Below are 16,653 nucleotides of genomic sequence, written 5' to 3'. Positions count from 1 at the left end.
ATACATGCTGTTGCATTTTATATTATAGACTACCATACATATAACATCAATATCGTATGAAAGGTAGTCTACAGTTCTCAACAAACTTCAATTTTGCAAGTCAGAACTCTGAACTCAGACAGGAATCAGAGGTTGAGAATAAAAGACTGATTGCTATTTTGTTCTTTTTCTGGTACAATCTGAAATCCTGCAACACAGGATTTCACAGGCCACTTTTATACTTTCTTTATCCAAGCATATAGTACATTTTCTTGTTTTGACTAAAACAGTCAGAGGACTGCTCCCATAAAGGTGTGATTTTACCACAAGTAGGAAAGATACAGAAATGTTAAATCTACTAACCAAACGTAATTACAGAACTAGTGAACAATGGTGTGACAGTCCTCTGCTTCGAGAGCTGCTTGCTTACTACACAAAGTACTAAAATAAGAAGTCCCTCGCACATTGGTTTAAGTGCACATTCCAAAGCAAAATAAATTAGAATATTTCACTGATCTGAGCTTTCATAAGAAATCTACCTATTTCTCAGCTCCAAAAAGGGTACCTGAGAATGGCCACAGTTGTTGGAGTAACAGCCATAAATGTAAAAACAACAGCAAAAAAGAACAAGGTCAGGAACAAAGGTAAAAGTTTGCATTGTGTTGGACATTTCCCAGAGACAGCTTCATAGAAGAGGTCTTGTAAACCAGCTTGTCTTTCTGGTTTCCCGATACAGGAACAGTTGTGGTACATCTACAAATAATTCATAAAAGAAAGATTAGGTCAAGAATGACATTAAGTAATACTAATACGGCAGATGTTAATTGGGTTAGGATCACACTAGATACAAGGAATAACTCCTGACTGTACCATAGGAGAAATAGTCCATTTCCTGATGATTACATGACACCGTAACCCTCATTTTTAAAAGTGGTTCATCAGAGCTTGACTGATGCAGCTCACCTGAGCAAAAGATATTTTTGGTTTTGGGATCTAAAGACCACTATAGTCTCCATTTTGTGTGAAGCAAGTTTTTAGGTACAAGCATTAAAATAAAAACCCACACAGTTCAAACAAACCAAAATCTTAAAACTGAAGATTTTAGAGTTAGTGGCATGATGATATGCAGTACATAATATTATACAAAAATACGAATGACCACATCTATTGCAAAAAACCTATACAGAAAAGAAACAACTATGTCGGTTGACCAGATCAACTAATGGTGCAAAAGTTTCTCCTCGAGTTCATTAATACATTGTGAAAATCTCCCTGAGTTAGTCAGACTAGCACGAGGGTAGGAAAGGAGCTCAGCCCAACATAAATTATAAAAATCAAGCAACCAGCAAAATAATTTTGAAGAGAGCTTTGAATGGACTTGACCTAGTTTCAACCTAGGTATGCACACAGTGATGGGGAAGGCTCAGCAGAGGGAGACGAGTATGTAATAAAGACCAGTAACAGGAATCACATTGGTATTGTGACTGAACTTCGTATTGAGACTGATGTTTTGTTAAATGTAACTCGTACTGTATTTTCAGCATATTTCTATCACACCGCTAAATCATAAATCCTGTGTAACATCATCTGTCACAAGTAAATTTGATATTACACATTATACCCCCACAAGTGGAATATCTAAAAGCACCTGGTCAGAGTATTGGACAATGACACATACCAACATTCATCCTACTTAGATATGTGTTTCCAATCCACATCCATTTTTCTTGTAGTAACTTTTACTGATTCATAAATACCATTATTTGCTGTCATACTAAGGGAAGAATATTTTCAATACAGAATGTATTTTGCAGGTAACCAGAACAGACCATGTTAGCTGCCTTCACAGTATAAAGTACCTTTTTCATCTTGTTAATAACAAGTGATGCACATCCTGCAAAACAAGGAGAGAAGTACTGTACTTCATCTCTGCCACAAACTGGGTAGTACATAGACCGTGAACATCCACAGTTAGCATTGCATGGCGCTGTTAAGTTATGTAGCATGCCTGTTCTGAAAGGTAAAAGTTAATAGGCTTTTAATAAAGTAGCTTAAAACCAGAAGACATATAAATGAGTAATGCAGTATTTACAGGATGATAAATCTCAAAATATTCAGCTGGTTTATGCACTTTTTTTGTTTAAAAGTAAGCCACGTTCTTAGTACTTACAACTCTTTCCATTTATTCTATACCAAGTTATTTTTGTACTATTATTCCTTTCATAGATTATTCCTCTAATTTCCATTCACAAAAAAGATGACAAAACTGTGTCTCAACATGATTCTTGGATCATCTCCTCCCTCCTCCACACTCATTAATTTAAATTTGTTCTATTTAGATTTTTAAGGAAAAAAATATCAAGAAAATTAAAAGCTGTATTTGGCATTATTTATTCTGTTGGTCACATTCCTAAATTTTTTCCATGCTTTGGATTAAAGCACACTTGCAAACCCATTGCATTTTTGTATTTTAAACACTATTACACAGATGTCTACATTGTTAAAGCATCAAGATGGCTGCACATACTAAATGCAGAGTGGTAGGACATACGAAGTCTTATCACACCCACAAGGACCTCAAAGGTGTTCTTACTGTTTCGGGAATAACTAATGAACAGAGTATAATTTATCTCTTGCTTATTATAACTACTCTCAATTTAGGCATTTACTTCCAGTATAGGCCAAAGTATTGCTGTATTTGAAGTAGCCCCACTTTATTATAAGTGGGGCTAAATAAAATATTAGTTTATGACGTGCGGGACCTTCTTAAGTTTTCACTGAAGAAAATAGATTACACCCCTTGATTTCCTAACAGTGCATTACTAAGTAAAGAAGTTTCACAGATTAAGAGTTCAGGCAGCTGATACCAGGATACTAGCACTGTCAGTAAATTAAATATTGTATTGCCAACTGCAGGTTACCAGATTCACTACCTAAAAGACAGATTTCTTCAAGAGAATTTAAAATGGGCACAAATACTAAGTAGAGAAATAACTTATCTAATAATTATGGCGATAACTTACATAGAATTCAAGCTGTACATGAAATATGAAGGACATCATAACTACCAATATACTTAGTTTGGTGGTTGTACAGTTGAATCCTATTAAGTTACATTAGTTCATTCTTCATAGATAGAAGAATCAAAGTTAGCTCGCTTTGGCTTAAAGCGCTACTACAGTGAACCATAAATGCACTAATCATAGCTTTGTTTGCACAGAGACTCTTTAACCTATGAGGCATGTCAAGCCTAGAAGTATGTAATCAATTCAGAAGCAACATTTCTTCTGTTTACATGGGCAGACAACATCTCTGTTCCCTGACCTACAAAGAGGGACTAAAAATACTTAGTTATGCATAGTTAGAGAAAAATATTAACATACACGAGAAACACAATTTAGTGTAGGCTCTTCTGACATGGAACTTATTCTAACATCTCTTTTCTAACGAAGCCCAGCATTAAGTGGTCTTATAAAGCTCTATAGGTTGGGTGTTCTTTCATAGCAAAGCAAAACAAGGAGCACCAGAGACCTTCTGGAATGCATGGAACTACAGAAGTAGTCAGTGCATTTCTGCTTCTTCAAGTTTTCAAGGAAATACTGGGCAAAGTAATCCACATTAGCTCTGTTTATAGCCTTATCTAGTAATAAGCAGAGTTACTACAAACAACATACTTTGTTCACTAAAATATGGACTCCAAAGGGACCCTGTACTTGTGTGGTTCTAGCACTGAACTTAAAAAATCCTCCCCCACTCCCCAGCTCCAAGCTACTTTTCAAAAGAAAGAGAATGCTTGCCATTAATGATTTTAAAATCTCCACAAAAACTAATCTGCATCCATTTCCAACTCAAGTCTCAGAACACTCATAATTTATTTCAGAAGAATTTGTTCAATAACATAAGCAGGAATCAGGCACTTGCCTACTCTTCCACAAGCTTATAAATTTGTTAAAGCTTCTGGTATATATTTTAGTCGCTTGTTGCTTCATGGAAAGCAGATACAGAACTGGCACTACATTAGTGCCACTATTTTGATGCAGGTTGTATATCCAAGAAACTACAATCCAACATGTAACACTGAATTACATAAAACTGAACCATTGCTTATAATGGATACTGAGCAGAGTTAGTTATTTCAGGACTAGCTAACTACACAACTGCTGAAGTTACACAGAACTATTAAACACAAGTCAACTGTATTTAACCAAGGAAGAAAATCAATTCAGCTTTACCTTTTGTCAGCTGCTTATTATCACAGCACCTGGTATAGGAATCTAGATAGCTTCACATACTATTTTCTATATAACTTCCTCAGTATTCAGTTGCTGAATATAGATTCTTTTGCTCAATTTGTAACTATAAACTTTCCACAACCAGTGTCTGCATCCTAGTTAACACAGTTCTGAAGTGTCCACAGTAATCTTACAGCTAGTATTTTTTCACACTACAGCTATGTTTTAAGCATCAAATGTCAACCCTGACCTTTGAATTTCCTGTCAATAGACACATCAAACTGTAAAGATGAAAGATGAGATCAGAATGAGTGTTAACTTTGCTTTAAGAAGAAGGAAGTACAAATGAACAGTTAAGGTATCATGGCATTAAATTTCTACTCTCTTAGAGAACTGGAAGACTAACTGCCTTCAATCACAATTGTCTCTAAGCCCTCTGAATTTCTGTCCTGTTAACCTAAGGTTAGCTATTTTACTTAGTTTTACATTTGCCTAAATGAGACACTTGAGAAATATCTGATTAGGCTTTCATGTCACTACTTTGGGGAAGTTTTTTTAATATGTCAGTTATGTTTATGTCAATGATACCCTTGAAGGATCTAGGAAAATTAATAGACTTCACATTGTGTGATTTTTATGCACTTAGTTGTCTCAGTGAGTAAGATGCGACTTTCCTGCATTCTTCTATTTGTTATGTGTTTATATTAAGTCAGTCAAAAAGCATAATAATGCCAAGTAAAGAAACTATGTATGTCTGTTTATTAGATGTTTACCATTTTTCCTAGAAGTATTACCTATATGTATTAGAGGCTACAAAACTAACTTCCCCCCCTCAATCCATCTTCTGTATTTTCACTGCATACTTCATGCAACTGTGTCGGTAGGTGTAGAGACACTCTTCCCCATCCTAGGATTCAAATGCCTTTTTATGCATCAAAGCATAGGTTACAGTTTTTTACAAGATAGTGCTGCCTAAATCTTTGTTGAAATGAGGGATTTGGGAGAAACAAAAAAAATACTGGTAAGTTACATAGTAAGTTACACAGCAGGCTGCTCATACTTATGATTTCTTTTCAAATGGCAGCTAGTCCATAGCTACTAGTCTACTAGAGTTATTTTGCACAGCAGCATCTGGCTTTTTGGCAGACCTTCTAACAGCTGGAGTTGCCTCTGGCTCTGTCAATTCATGACAGAATAATTGACTGCTTGAGAGCACAGTTTTGGCACAGCTATCTACCCTCCTTCATAGAAACAGGAAGAACATTCATCCTAGGATTTTTATTACAATTATTACAAATATCTAAAGATGTGCAATACACTACATTCTTATAAGGAATGAGAATTGTGTTGTTTAAAGGAAAGCACATATTATTTGGAGAAGTCTTCCTACACATATTAGGCAAAAGTATTTTTAATTATGTTTCAGTTAGACATATTACTCCACCAATTTTATTCTTCAAGTTGGCCAATTGAGCTATGCTCTCTTGGGCATTAAATTTCTGTCTCTATCAGCCATTTTACCAGGAAAAAAAAATACACCTTTCACTATAAATGGAGGCTAGATATGCTAGAATCTGATGCTACAATAATGTCTTAGTTTTCCTATGGAAAAATTTTCAATCAGTGTAAGGTGCAGTTCACCTCAGGGCTCTCATGAAAATGTTGACAAGCAGACTCAAAAACTGTCAAGATTGTCAAGAGCTGATTAATAAAACCTGATACAAAAATACATGCTACTTCTGCAGAGACAGAACATTAGCTTTAGTCAATACCATGGCTACACCTAAAATGGTTACAGAAGCTGGGATTTTTGCAAGCAGGACCAGCCTGCTCAGATCGTTTTGCAGGCAATGTATTATTATATTTTCTTAATCTGACAAAGATTCCATGATCAAGGTTTTAGAATTCTATAAAGCACTTCAATTTCATACAGAAAGCCAATATATGACATTTTTAAGGGTTTTGCATTCTATGAAGTAGCTTACTTATTTTAAAGTTTATCACCAAACCCAAGAGTTCATTAAAATATATTTACCCATTATAAGTTTCAGAGACACCTGCGAAAGGTTCATTCCCACATTTAGCAAATAAAAACACTGTGTTTAATAGTAGGGCCACTGAACAAGTGCCTGTCATGAACTTGATTATGCTTTTGCAATCCATTTTGCACTTGGAAACCAAAATGCCACTTACGACTTGGCCTAGTGCTGCTCCTGGAATTAATACAAGCCCTAGAGGAAAACAAGACACCAGCAATTACATAAAAATGAAAGATATAATTAGTGAAGCAATTTAAAATGCAATTTTATCACAAAAAAAAAGAAAAAGAAAATCACAAAGTTACCTGTATCTTAAGATGCAGTCAATGTGATGACATTTTCAAACCATCTTACTAGAACCTGTTAGCATGAGCAATTTATTCTGCCTTCACACTATCTTTAGCCTTTCCAGAAGTTCAACTTGACAGCATAACTGATATACAGTTGTCCAAAACCCAAGTTCAACATAGCAAAACTCAATTACTTAAAGTGTACTACATACTGGGCAGGAATCCCTGAGCCACTTAATGAAAACAGGTAATGATTTTTCACCGCTTCAGTCCATTCTTCACATGCATGTTCTTTGTTATACATTCACATTTTGAACTTCTTAATAAAAGAACATAATCACCACTATACAAGAGACAGCACAAAGATACAATAAGGCATCTACATAAAGATTAGAAAAAAATAGATTAGAAAGTCTGGAACAGTGGGTCAGTTTTGCTGTCCCTATAACCCATAATTAATCTTCTTCATACTATTAGGAGTCCAGATACCTATCTGAGCACTTTTATGGCTAATCTACAATACCACGCAGAACTCAGTTTAACATGCACTGACCTGAGACAGCTATTTTTAAAGACAGTTCAATTACCATGGCAGAGCTGCACAGGCCACATACAGAGTCAAAAGTGCTTTAGGTAGTTAACATAGTCATGGGTAACACTGAGACTAGCTAGCTCAACATTAGCTCAGATACAGATAGCTTTCAAAATTAGTGTAGCCATTTAAAGCTGTACATTTGGTTAATGCTATCAATATTTTCCACTCCGAAATTCTATAGGCAATAGGGTATAGATCTATAGACAAAGGAATATGCTGTTTTCCAGTTCACTGTTGATTACTGCTTAACAGTTGAGCATGTAATCCAATGAATTTCTATGCAAAACTTGCAAATACTCAATTTTGAAGCTATGATGTCTGAATGGGGAAAGTACTATCTGGTATTATCCAGGGAAATAAGTAATTCAGAAAGTGTCTCCCAAAGATATTTCTCTTAGAACACTTCAACTAGCATATGCTTACATTGCAGCAGTATACAGCTGAAGTAATTTTGCAAGACATATTCCAGAAATATTAAGTCTGCCACACTGTAAGCATCTGTTGGCCTATCTGCCTTGATTTGGAAGCTGTTCTTCAGAAGTAATTGTGTCAGAGTTAATCATGTGACCCTAACTAGTGCACCTCTTCCATCGGATTTTTTTCATTTGTTTCTCCAATATTCATCTTTTCATAATCCTCTGTTCTACCTCTTAGGTCTGCATACTGGATAATGGGAGTAAGCACAATAAGGCAACCATAGAAGCAGCTGCACAGTAATTTTATAATATAACCTGATTAGTCATTTTATGGTAAGCTATCTCACTGTAACATGGTAGAACTGAAGAATGGAAAAGCCAGGTCAAGCCCTGGCTTACCTGTAGTAAGCGCTGCTTTTTTTCCAGCTGCCTTTCATAGGCAGTAGGAACTAAGACTTAATGTTCCTTCAGCTGATTTTTAATCAGGAAAAATAAATGTTTTTTTCACAAGAAGAAGGAATAAATTATGGTTACTATCAGACAATGATTAGATGTGCACCCTTGGTGAATTAAGTACCCTTGGTGAATTAACCTCACAGGACAGGCAAGAAAATTCAAAAATATAATTTCTGCTATGAAAACTGCATTTCACGTTAAGTCTATCCACAATATCTTGACAAACACAAGATGCCTATATAAACTATAATGTTATAATGTCAGCACAAATGAATAGAACATGTAAAAATGAAAAGCCACATTACCTGCAAGAGTTGCTGAAAAACTTGATGTTTTCCCAAACTGATTTTCTATCAGCTTTGGTAGAAATGTGGCAAAGCCTGTGGCAACTAAAGCTTCTGAAGTACTGGCTACTATTAGACTCATAAGCACTGGATTCTTCACTAGTATCTGTGTGGGAAAATTAGCATTACACTCGAAGTTATTTCACTGTAGTATCATGTAAACTATAAGTCACTGTATTTTAAAGCAGATACTCTCATTTGGAACTTCACTAATATGCTTTTCTTACTTTAACGGTCCTAAGCATCAACAAAATGAATATGCATTAAATTATCAGCAGCACTGGAGACTTACCTACCACAACACAATAAAAAAAAAGCAATTACCTTTCTCAACATTTATGTGTTACCTGAAAAAAAAAAATAAATCTTTTCTCAGAATATACCAGTTTTAGTAAAATCATTATTCCCTTACCAGGAGAGCCACAGGGAAGTCTTTAAAGCTTTTTCCATTATTCCGGGTCTCAACAAGCAGCTCACTTCCATCATCATGTGTTTCAGAGATCTTTTCAGACTGTATTTTTGCTGTTCCTACAAATGGACATATTTATTGACAACAAAATCATTGAAAACCCGTGCTCTTGGCCTTGAAGTCAGAAAAAACAAAGTAAGTGTTTACTTTCCTTCACAAAACTAGCTCAGACATTTTAGGTATTCTTGACTATTTTACTGGTACAGATCTGTAAAAGTATCAACAACATACTGCTGCAGAAAGAAGAATTTGGCTGAAAGCATCATGCTTCCATTAGAAGGCCTTGGTTGTAAGAAGATATTATTAGAAATATCCTAAGAACTTCAAGCTATCCTGAAACTCATTCAATTTATTTTTTTTTAATTGTCCTCACATTCTCACCAGGCCCCTACTGAATTGTTTCTTTTCCTCCGTAATTTCTCTTTCCAGGCAAGCACAATACATTCCTTTAGATGCTCTTTCAAGGGACTCCTAGATAATAACTACCTGAACAGAAATTGTATTAAACTTCCTTTTTAGACGACTGCTCTGGGATACTTTGATTCATGTCTTACTATTCCACCCAAAACAATAAGGCAACAGAGTCAAAGACAATAATGCATGTATGCATGTGCTAAGTCAATGAAATTTCCTTATGTTTCTTGATGGGTAACACAGTATCTTCAAATATAGTCCTGGGTGCTCAGCTGCAAGCACCTTCCAAACTGTGACTGTCACTTTCCATGCTCTACTGGTTTCCAGTGCTACCATCCATCATTAAATACACAAAGCCCTAATTTGCTTGTTTTAAACGCTGCATATTGGAAACAAGGTATTTATCACAGGTTTTAGCCAAAAAACTGTTAACTGGTAAACGGAAACAGAGCAATCACTCAGCCCAGCAGCCTGTAATCCAGAAGTAAAACAAATCTCTCTTCCAATGTAGCCCATTACTGTTAAATGTTTACCTGGTAGGTACTTTGGAAAGCATGAAAAAGGTATTATAAGAGGCCAAATTGCAACAAAGCATACAAGAAATCCTATCCACCAAGCTCCAAGCCAACGTGGGTCATCTGGATCCATCTTCGTACTGGAAAAATAATTTGCAAAAGGTAGGCTTACAATTTGTGAATTTAAATCAGCAATTTCAGATGTCAGTGAGCTGGATCTTTTGTTCGTTTTAAACATTAATTTAACAGAAGGCATTTTAATTTTGTATTTTTTTGTTTTCTACATATATTTAATTTATTGGTGGCTTGTTTAAAGCACAATCACCAGCTCTATTATAATACTGCATTCTACTAAATACAGCTTTCAACTCAAATTCTGATTTGAAGGTCTCTATTTCACCCTGATTTCAAGATTCTGCAGCATTAAGATACTGAGAAAACTGTTTAGAAAGTATCAATGAGTTAAGTGAAAGACAATACAGAAGTTCAGAGTATCACTGTATTGATCTAAAGTCCCCAGAAGAGAGGAAATAAAAATACTAATGAAGTTGCTGTATAGTAATACAGTTTCTGTCATTTTTTAATACTCAACTGGTAAATTTTCTATCAAGCTCTTCCCCATAAAGTAAGTAGCAGTATCCTACTCCCCATATCCCACCTCAGGGAAACTTTCTGCACAATAAATCAGTAGTTGCAATCTAACCTTAAATTAGCAACTTAGCAGAAGATAAAGCATTTTTTGTTAATCAGCTTTAAAACAGCTAGCATCTCAAAAAGCTAGAACAAAGTATTTGCACTACAGTGAAACTTTCACACACAATGGAGTGACTACTCACTGTGGGAAGTAACTCATTTGCTAGAAGCCCTTGTGAATGCACCTTGTTACCAAGTTAAAGAAGCTCTTGAAAATGCAGTATTTTCCAAACAAAACCACTTTTTCCTTGTTAGATGGAGAAAAGATGAAGATTTTAATAAGAATTAATAGGGAAAGAAAACAGAAAGCAAAAGACTAAGTTGCAGCCTGCCTTTCTGGGATCTCGATATCAATATAAATATTAAGTAGCTGTCCTCCTAAGACGTAGCCAAAAGCAGGACCCAGCAGTGACATGGCATAACCAATTCCTAGAAGACAAAATACATCAAGTTCACCATACATTTTTTAAGCATTGTTTTAGAACACCCTGAACCAGCTTTGGACCAAATGGTTTTCGTAACTCAATCTGTTTTGGTTTTGTTTTTTTTTACTGTCCTACTTCAACTACATCATGTAGAAGACAAAATTTGTACTTGTCTCTTAACAAGAAAATCTGAAACTCTCATTAAAAGCTGCAACTCAGAGGTTCAGCTTGATGCAACTCTTCAAGTTGAAGAAACGGAATTTCTCAGTTGTTTCCAAAGTTGCTTCCTCACTATTTGGTATTATTTCATGCTCTTTAGACAGCAAGAGGATTGGGGGTGGGGAAGGAGTTCAAGATGAGGAAGGGACACAGAAGGGGACTTTTAAGTATCAGTAAGTAAAGTAAACATTCAGTTGACATGTCCCAGGTTTTCCTATATTTTGGAAATAATGACATGCTGAAAGTATCTTTCCAATGGAAGTCCACATTCAATATACAGAACATCAAACCTAGCTAGGAAGGTGCCTATTTTCTCCTACAGACCATTCAGTTTAAATTACCATTTGGAACTGCTTAACTTTTTATTGGCTTTAGATGCAGATACCTCAGTTCAGCAAGAGAGCACTCATGAAAATGCACCCAGCTTCAGAACAGAAAGAAACTACCAACCTACAAGCTGCAAGCTTACATTTTAAGATGCTAGGAGCTATTTACAGACACTAAAAGAAAGTTCTAGTTCGCTTCTTTTTGCTGCGTTGCACAATCCTTCTCACATTAGGCAAAGCAACACAAAGTATTTTAAATCTTCAATACATTGCATAGAAGCAAGAAAAATAATTAAGGACTACTGTAGCTAACTGTCCACTCACTTGCATTTTAGTTCTGTTATACTGGACAGAATATATATATAAACAGAGTTCTTCTGAACTCAGCAGTTGTCTGAAGATTGTGCAAACATGAATCTATTATATTGATCTGTTATTTTTAAGTTTGAACAGTGACAGCATTTTCCTAGTAGTTTTCAGGCTACTTCATAATCCCCTCATCATGCAGACATCTGTAATTCTGCTCTATTTAATTCACTGACCTGAGAAGAAACAAATGAAAGTGTAATCTTCTCTCTCAATATAAAGAAATAGGAAAAGTAAAAGTTGTCTTTCTTACTTAAGATTTAACACGTGCAATTATTCTATTTGTTGGGATCAAATGAAGTGGCTTGTCTAGAACAATTAAGCAAGAGCTGCATGCAAATAGATGATGATTTCAATTTTGCCCCCTAGAAATATTGATTTAGTCTGGAAAACAGTCCAGGAATCTAAGATGTTTTGAATTCCTCCTGCAGTTACCAGTATAGCTAACATACTTTTACCAACTTACACCTAAAATGGGGATAATAGGAAACATCTTCATATCCACAGAAAACACACTTATACTGTAATGAACTTGGCAGTAAAAATGCACATAACCAAAAGAATGCTGATTAGGAAAAATTAAAAACCACTGCTAAGAAATACTGTTCCTTTGTTTTCAAACAGCTTTGCAGTAAGACACATTCTCCATGTTTCTAAACAATCCTTTTATTGTCAACTAAAGAAAGATACTTTTACTATTTCCTCCTGAAGTGCCAAATTTGTATGTGGCTAGAGAACTGCACTGATCACATGATGCACAGGAGCGCTCCTCCACTGAGGGCACAGATTACTGTTAGAAGGTAAATAAATCTGATACAGGATACAGTTAAGGCCTGGCTACTAGCCTGATACACGGTAGTTTTCAAAGAATGACACTAAAAGCAAACTTTCTCTACAGCTCATTCTGTTATTGACAGGCAGGCTATATTAGCCACTTAATAACCTTAAGTTAATGACATGAAAAAACAGCAAGAGAGGTACAAAGTAGCATTACCACACTCCACGGAACAACTATTGACAAGACTTGACACACCAGACTACTACCTAACACACACAGTAGCTGATATAGAAAAACTTTATGCACCTAAGTGAAAAATGACAAGGCAGATTTAATTAGAGAAATTCATAAAAACATTTCAAAGGTATTGCAGTCTATGACCTATCCAGACAACGTGCTATAAGTAGTTTTAAAAGTTACCTATATAAAGGGAAGACTTGTGTTTTGCAACACTATCATCAATGAAGGCTGTCCCCAAAGTATATAGTGGTGTTCCTCCAATTCCCAGCATCAGCTGTCCCAGGATAAAGACATACAGATAGTTGGAAAGTGAAGACATTGCACTGGCACTGCAAGTGAAGTTAGCAAACCGTGTTCCTGGAATTCGACATGTGTTTGAAAGACAGAGAGCAAGACTTTAAAATTCTGTTTCCAAGCTTGTCAAAGTCTAACTGAAAAAAAAAAACCCAAAACACACACATGCAAAAAAAAAAAAAAAAACAAAAACCCAAGAAAAACCCCCACACAAAAATAAAAAATAACCCCACACTGAAAGCTAAATTACAGATTAAGTACTCTGCACAGAATTATCATTTTCAGGCCTAGTAATATACCCCATTTGACAGTGATATCATATCCCCCAAAAGAAATACTATTACAGCTCGGGTTTTTTTTTCCTTACCAGGAAGGAAAGATGGATAAAATAGGCTTATTAAAACACTCTTTTGAAAGTATTATTGACCAAATAAGAAAAACAAACAAATAAAGACAAACCTGTCAAATTGTCATGCAACAGATACTGAATACTCCTAGGAAACAGACAATTTTGTTCTTGTACTTTTTAATGATTCTGAGAGCACTAACAGCTTCTGCTCTTAAGTGACAGAACAGTCTGGACAGCCTAACTGAAGTTGGACTGCTGGACAGAAAAGAGCAGTTGTCAGTCACAAGCAAAGATCATAGAATCATAGAATAGTTAGGGTTGGAAAGGACCTTAAGATCATCAAGTCCCAATCCCCTGCCATGGGCAGGGACACCTCGCTCTAAACCATATCACCCAAGGCCTCCCCCAACTTTAGGCATTCCGAGGAGGAGGCTCAAAGTTAATAACTTTCAAATAGCCGCAGGGAGGGACAGCTTTGAGGCTAACCTTCAAACTAGGCTTGAAGACCACCTTATAGATTCTTCTCCTGAAGTGCTTTGGCAATATAATAAAAATAGCATCCTGCAGTCCTCTGAAGAATCATTTGGGTTCTCCTTAAAGAAAAACAAAGAATGGCTTGGTGATAACAATCAGGAGGTCCAGGAACTGCTGACAAAAAAGAGATCTGCTCATCAAGCACACCTCACTCAGCCATCTTGCCGTGTAAGAAAAGCAGCCTTTCGTCTTGTATACAGTAAACTCCAACAGAAACTTCGAGACATACAGAGCAAGTGGTGGCTCAACCTAGCAGAAAAGACTCACCTATGTGCATACTTGGGTGAGCACAGAGGATTCTATGAGGCTCTGAAAGCAGTGTATGGACCCACATGTCAGGTTCAAAGCCACTTACTGCAGATGGCCAAACGCTTCTTACTGATAAAATCTCCATCCTGAATTGTTGGCTGAACATTTTCAAACACTCTTTAGTGCTAACCATGTAGTCCAAGGCACAGGAATCCAGTGCATTTTACAACATCTGGTGAAAAACAAATTGCATATAGCCCCTACCATGGGAGAGTCTCTTAAGGCAGGTGAAAACTGGCAAGGCAGCTGGGGTAAGTGGAATCCCACCCAAAATCTGGAAGCACGGAGGTCAAGCACTTCATGTTAAATTTCACAAGCTACTTGTGCACTGTTGGGAGCAAGATAAATTACCATCAGATTTTCATGATGCAATCATCATCACTCTGTATAAAAAAAAAGGTGTAAAGTCAGACTGCTCAAGCTACCGAGGTATAACTCTGCTCTCCATTGCTGGAAAAATCCTTGCAAGAGTACTATTGAACAAATTAGTACCTGCTGTTGCAGAAGAACTTCTACCTGAAAGTCAGTGTGGTTTCAGAGCTAATAGAAGTACCACAGACATGTTATTTGTTCTCAGACAACTGCAAGAAAAGTGTAGAGAACAGAATAAGGGGCTCTATGTAACTTTCATTGCCCTCACCAAAGCTTTTGACACTGTGAGCAGAAAAGGCCTGTGGCTGATCTTGGAATGATTAGGTTGTCCCCCCAAGTTCCTCAAAATGATTATTCTGTTACATGAGGATCAGCGCGGCCAAGTCAGATATGGTGATGCACTCTCTGAGCCCTTCCCAATGCCCAGTAGTGTGAAACAAGGTTGCGTTCTTGCACCAACTTTGTTCACAATCTTCTTCAGCATGATGCTCCAAAGGGCCATGATAGACTTGACAAACAAGATGGCATTTATATTCGATATCGTACCTATGGTAGCCTATTCAATCTAAGGTGACTGAAGGCCCACACTAAGACCCTAAATCATCTTGTCCGTGAGCTGCTTTTTGCTGACAATGCCGCCCTTGTTGAACACACAGAAGTAGCTCTGCAGCACTTAACACCTTGCTTTGCGGAGGCGGCTGAGATTTTGGGGCTGGAAGTCATCTTGAAGAAGACAGTAGTTCTCTACCAACCTGCACCACAAGGCAAGCACGGTGTTGGCAGCTGCAATGATAACGGTCATCTCTTACTAGAGTTCTGTGCAGAGCAACAGCTTACCATCACCAACACTGTCTTCCAGCAGAAAGACAGCTCGAAGACAACCTGGATGCATCCTCGATCTAAACATTGGCACCATATTGACTATGTTTTAGTGCGCCAGAGAAATATTCGTGATGTCTGCCAGACCAGAGTGATGCCTAGTGCAGAATGCCAAACAGATCACCGCCTTGTGCGTTGCAAACTTAATTTCCACTTCAAGCCCAAACCTAAGAGGGGTGGCATTCCAAGGAGGAGGCTCAATGTTGATAATCTTCAAATAGCTGCAGTGAGGGACAGCTTTCAGGCTAACCTTCAAACTAGGCTTGAAGACCAACTTATAGATTCTTCTCCTGAAGCGCTTTGGCAACATATCAAAAACAGCATCCTGCAGTCCTCCGTAGAATCCATTGGGTTCTCCTCAAAGAAAAACAAAGACTGGTTTGACGATAGCAACCAGGAGGTCCAGGAATTGCTGACAAAAAAGAGATCTGCTCATCAAGCACACCTCGCTCAGCCACTCTGCCATGTAAGAAAAGCAGCCTTTCGTCTTGCATGTAGCAAACTCCAACAGAAACTTAGAGACATCCAGAACAAGTGGTGGGTCAACCTAGCAGAAAAGACTCAACTATGTGCAGATTTGGGTGACCACAGAGGATTCTATGAGGCTCTGAAGGCAGTGTATGGACCCACATTCCAGGTTCAAAGCCCCTTACTTGGTGCAGATGGCCAAACGTTTCTTACAGATAAAACCTCCATCCTGAATCGTTGGTCTGAACATTTTCAAACCCTCTTTAGTGCAAATCCTGTAGTCCAAGGCGAAGGAATCCAGCACATTCTGCAACATCCGGTGAAAAACGAATTGGATTTAGCCTCTACCATGGGGGAGACTCTTAAGGCCATACAGCAGGTGAAAACTGGCAAGGCAGCTGGGGTTGACGGAGTCCCACCTGAAATATGGAAGCATGGAGGCCAAGCACTTCACACTAAATTTCGTGAGCTAGTTGTGTGCTGTTGGGAACAAGGCAAAATACCGTCAGACTTTCGTGATGCAATCATCGTCACTCTGTATAAGAAAAAAGGTGTAAAGTCAGACTGCTCAAACTACCGTGGTATAACTCTGCTCTCCATTGATGGAAAAATTCTTGCAAGAATACTATTGAACAGACTAGTACCTGCTATC

General features: G+C 37.2%; 1 protein-coding gene across 1 annotated transcript; it reads right to left on the bottom strand.

Moving 5' to 3' along the window:
* Positions 1 to 299: 299 nt before the first annotated feature.
* LOC133221139 (solute carrier organic anion transporter family member 4C1-like) lies at positions 300 to 13,197 on the bottom strand. The gene is made up of 8 exons (XM_061369808.1): positions 12,977 to 13,197; positions 10,586 to 10,871; positions 9,768 to 9,889; positions 8,764 to 8,879; positions 8,313 to 8,457; positions 6,247 to 6,442; positions 1,839 to 1,992; positions 300 to 732 (listed from the first exon to the last, which is right to left on the bottom strand). The coding sequence occupies exons 2-8, from the start codon at positions 10,600 to 10,602 to the stop codon at positions 526 to 528; spliced, it is 957 nt and encodes a 318-aa protein (XP_061225792.1). The 5' UTR covers positions 10,603 to 10,871; positions 12,977 to 13,197; the 3' UTR covers positions 300 to 525.
* Between the last annotated feature and the right edge of the window lie 3,456 nt (positions 13,198 to 16,653).

The sequence above is a fragment of the Neopsephotus bourkii genome, unplaced genomic scaffold, assembly GCF_033783945.1.
Source record: "Neopsephotus bourkii isolate Nb327-2 ecotype Australia unplaced genomic scaffold, CSIRO-AGI_Nbou_v1 NB_147, whole genome shotgun sequence".
Classification (NCBI taxonomy): domain Eukaryota; kingdom Metazoa; phylum Chordata; class Aves; order Psittaciformes; family Psittacidae; genus Neopsephotus; species Neopsephotus bourkii.
This window is presented reverse-complemented; position numbering and strand designations above follow the sequence as displayed.

Bases quoted from the DNA above. Each gene is read 5' to 3' on its own strand.
- LOC133221139 (XM_061369808.1), bottom strand. The intron at 8,880-9,767 runs GTAAACATTTAA...GTCCATTTGTAG, and splicing joins CTTTCCAAAGTACCTACCAG to GAACAGCAAAAATACAGTCT. The intron at 1,993-6,246 runs GTAAATATATTT...TTTACCTTTCAG, and splicing joins GTCTCTGAAACTTATAATGG to AACAGGCATGCTACATAACT.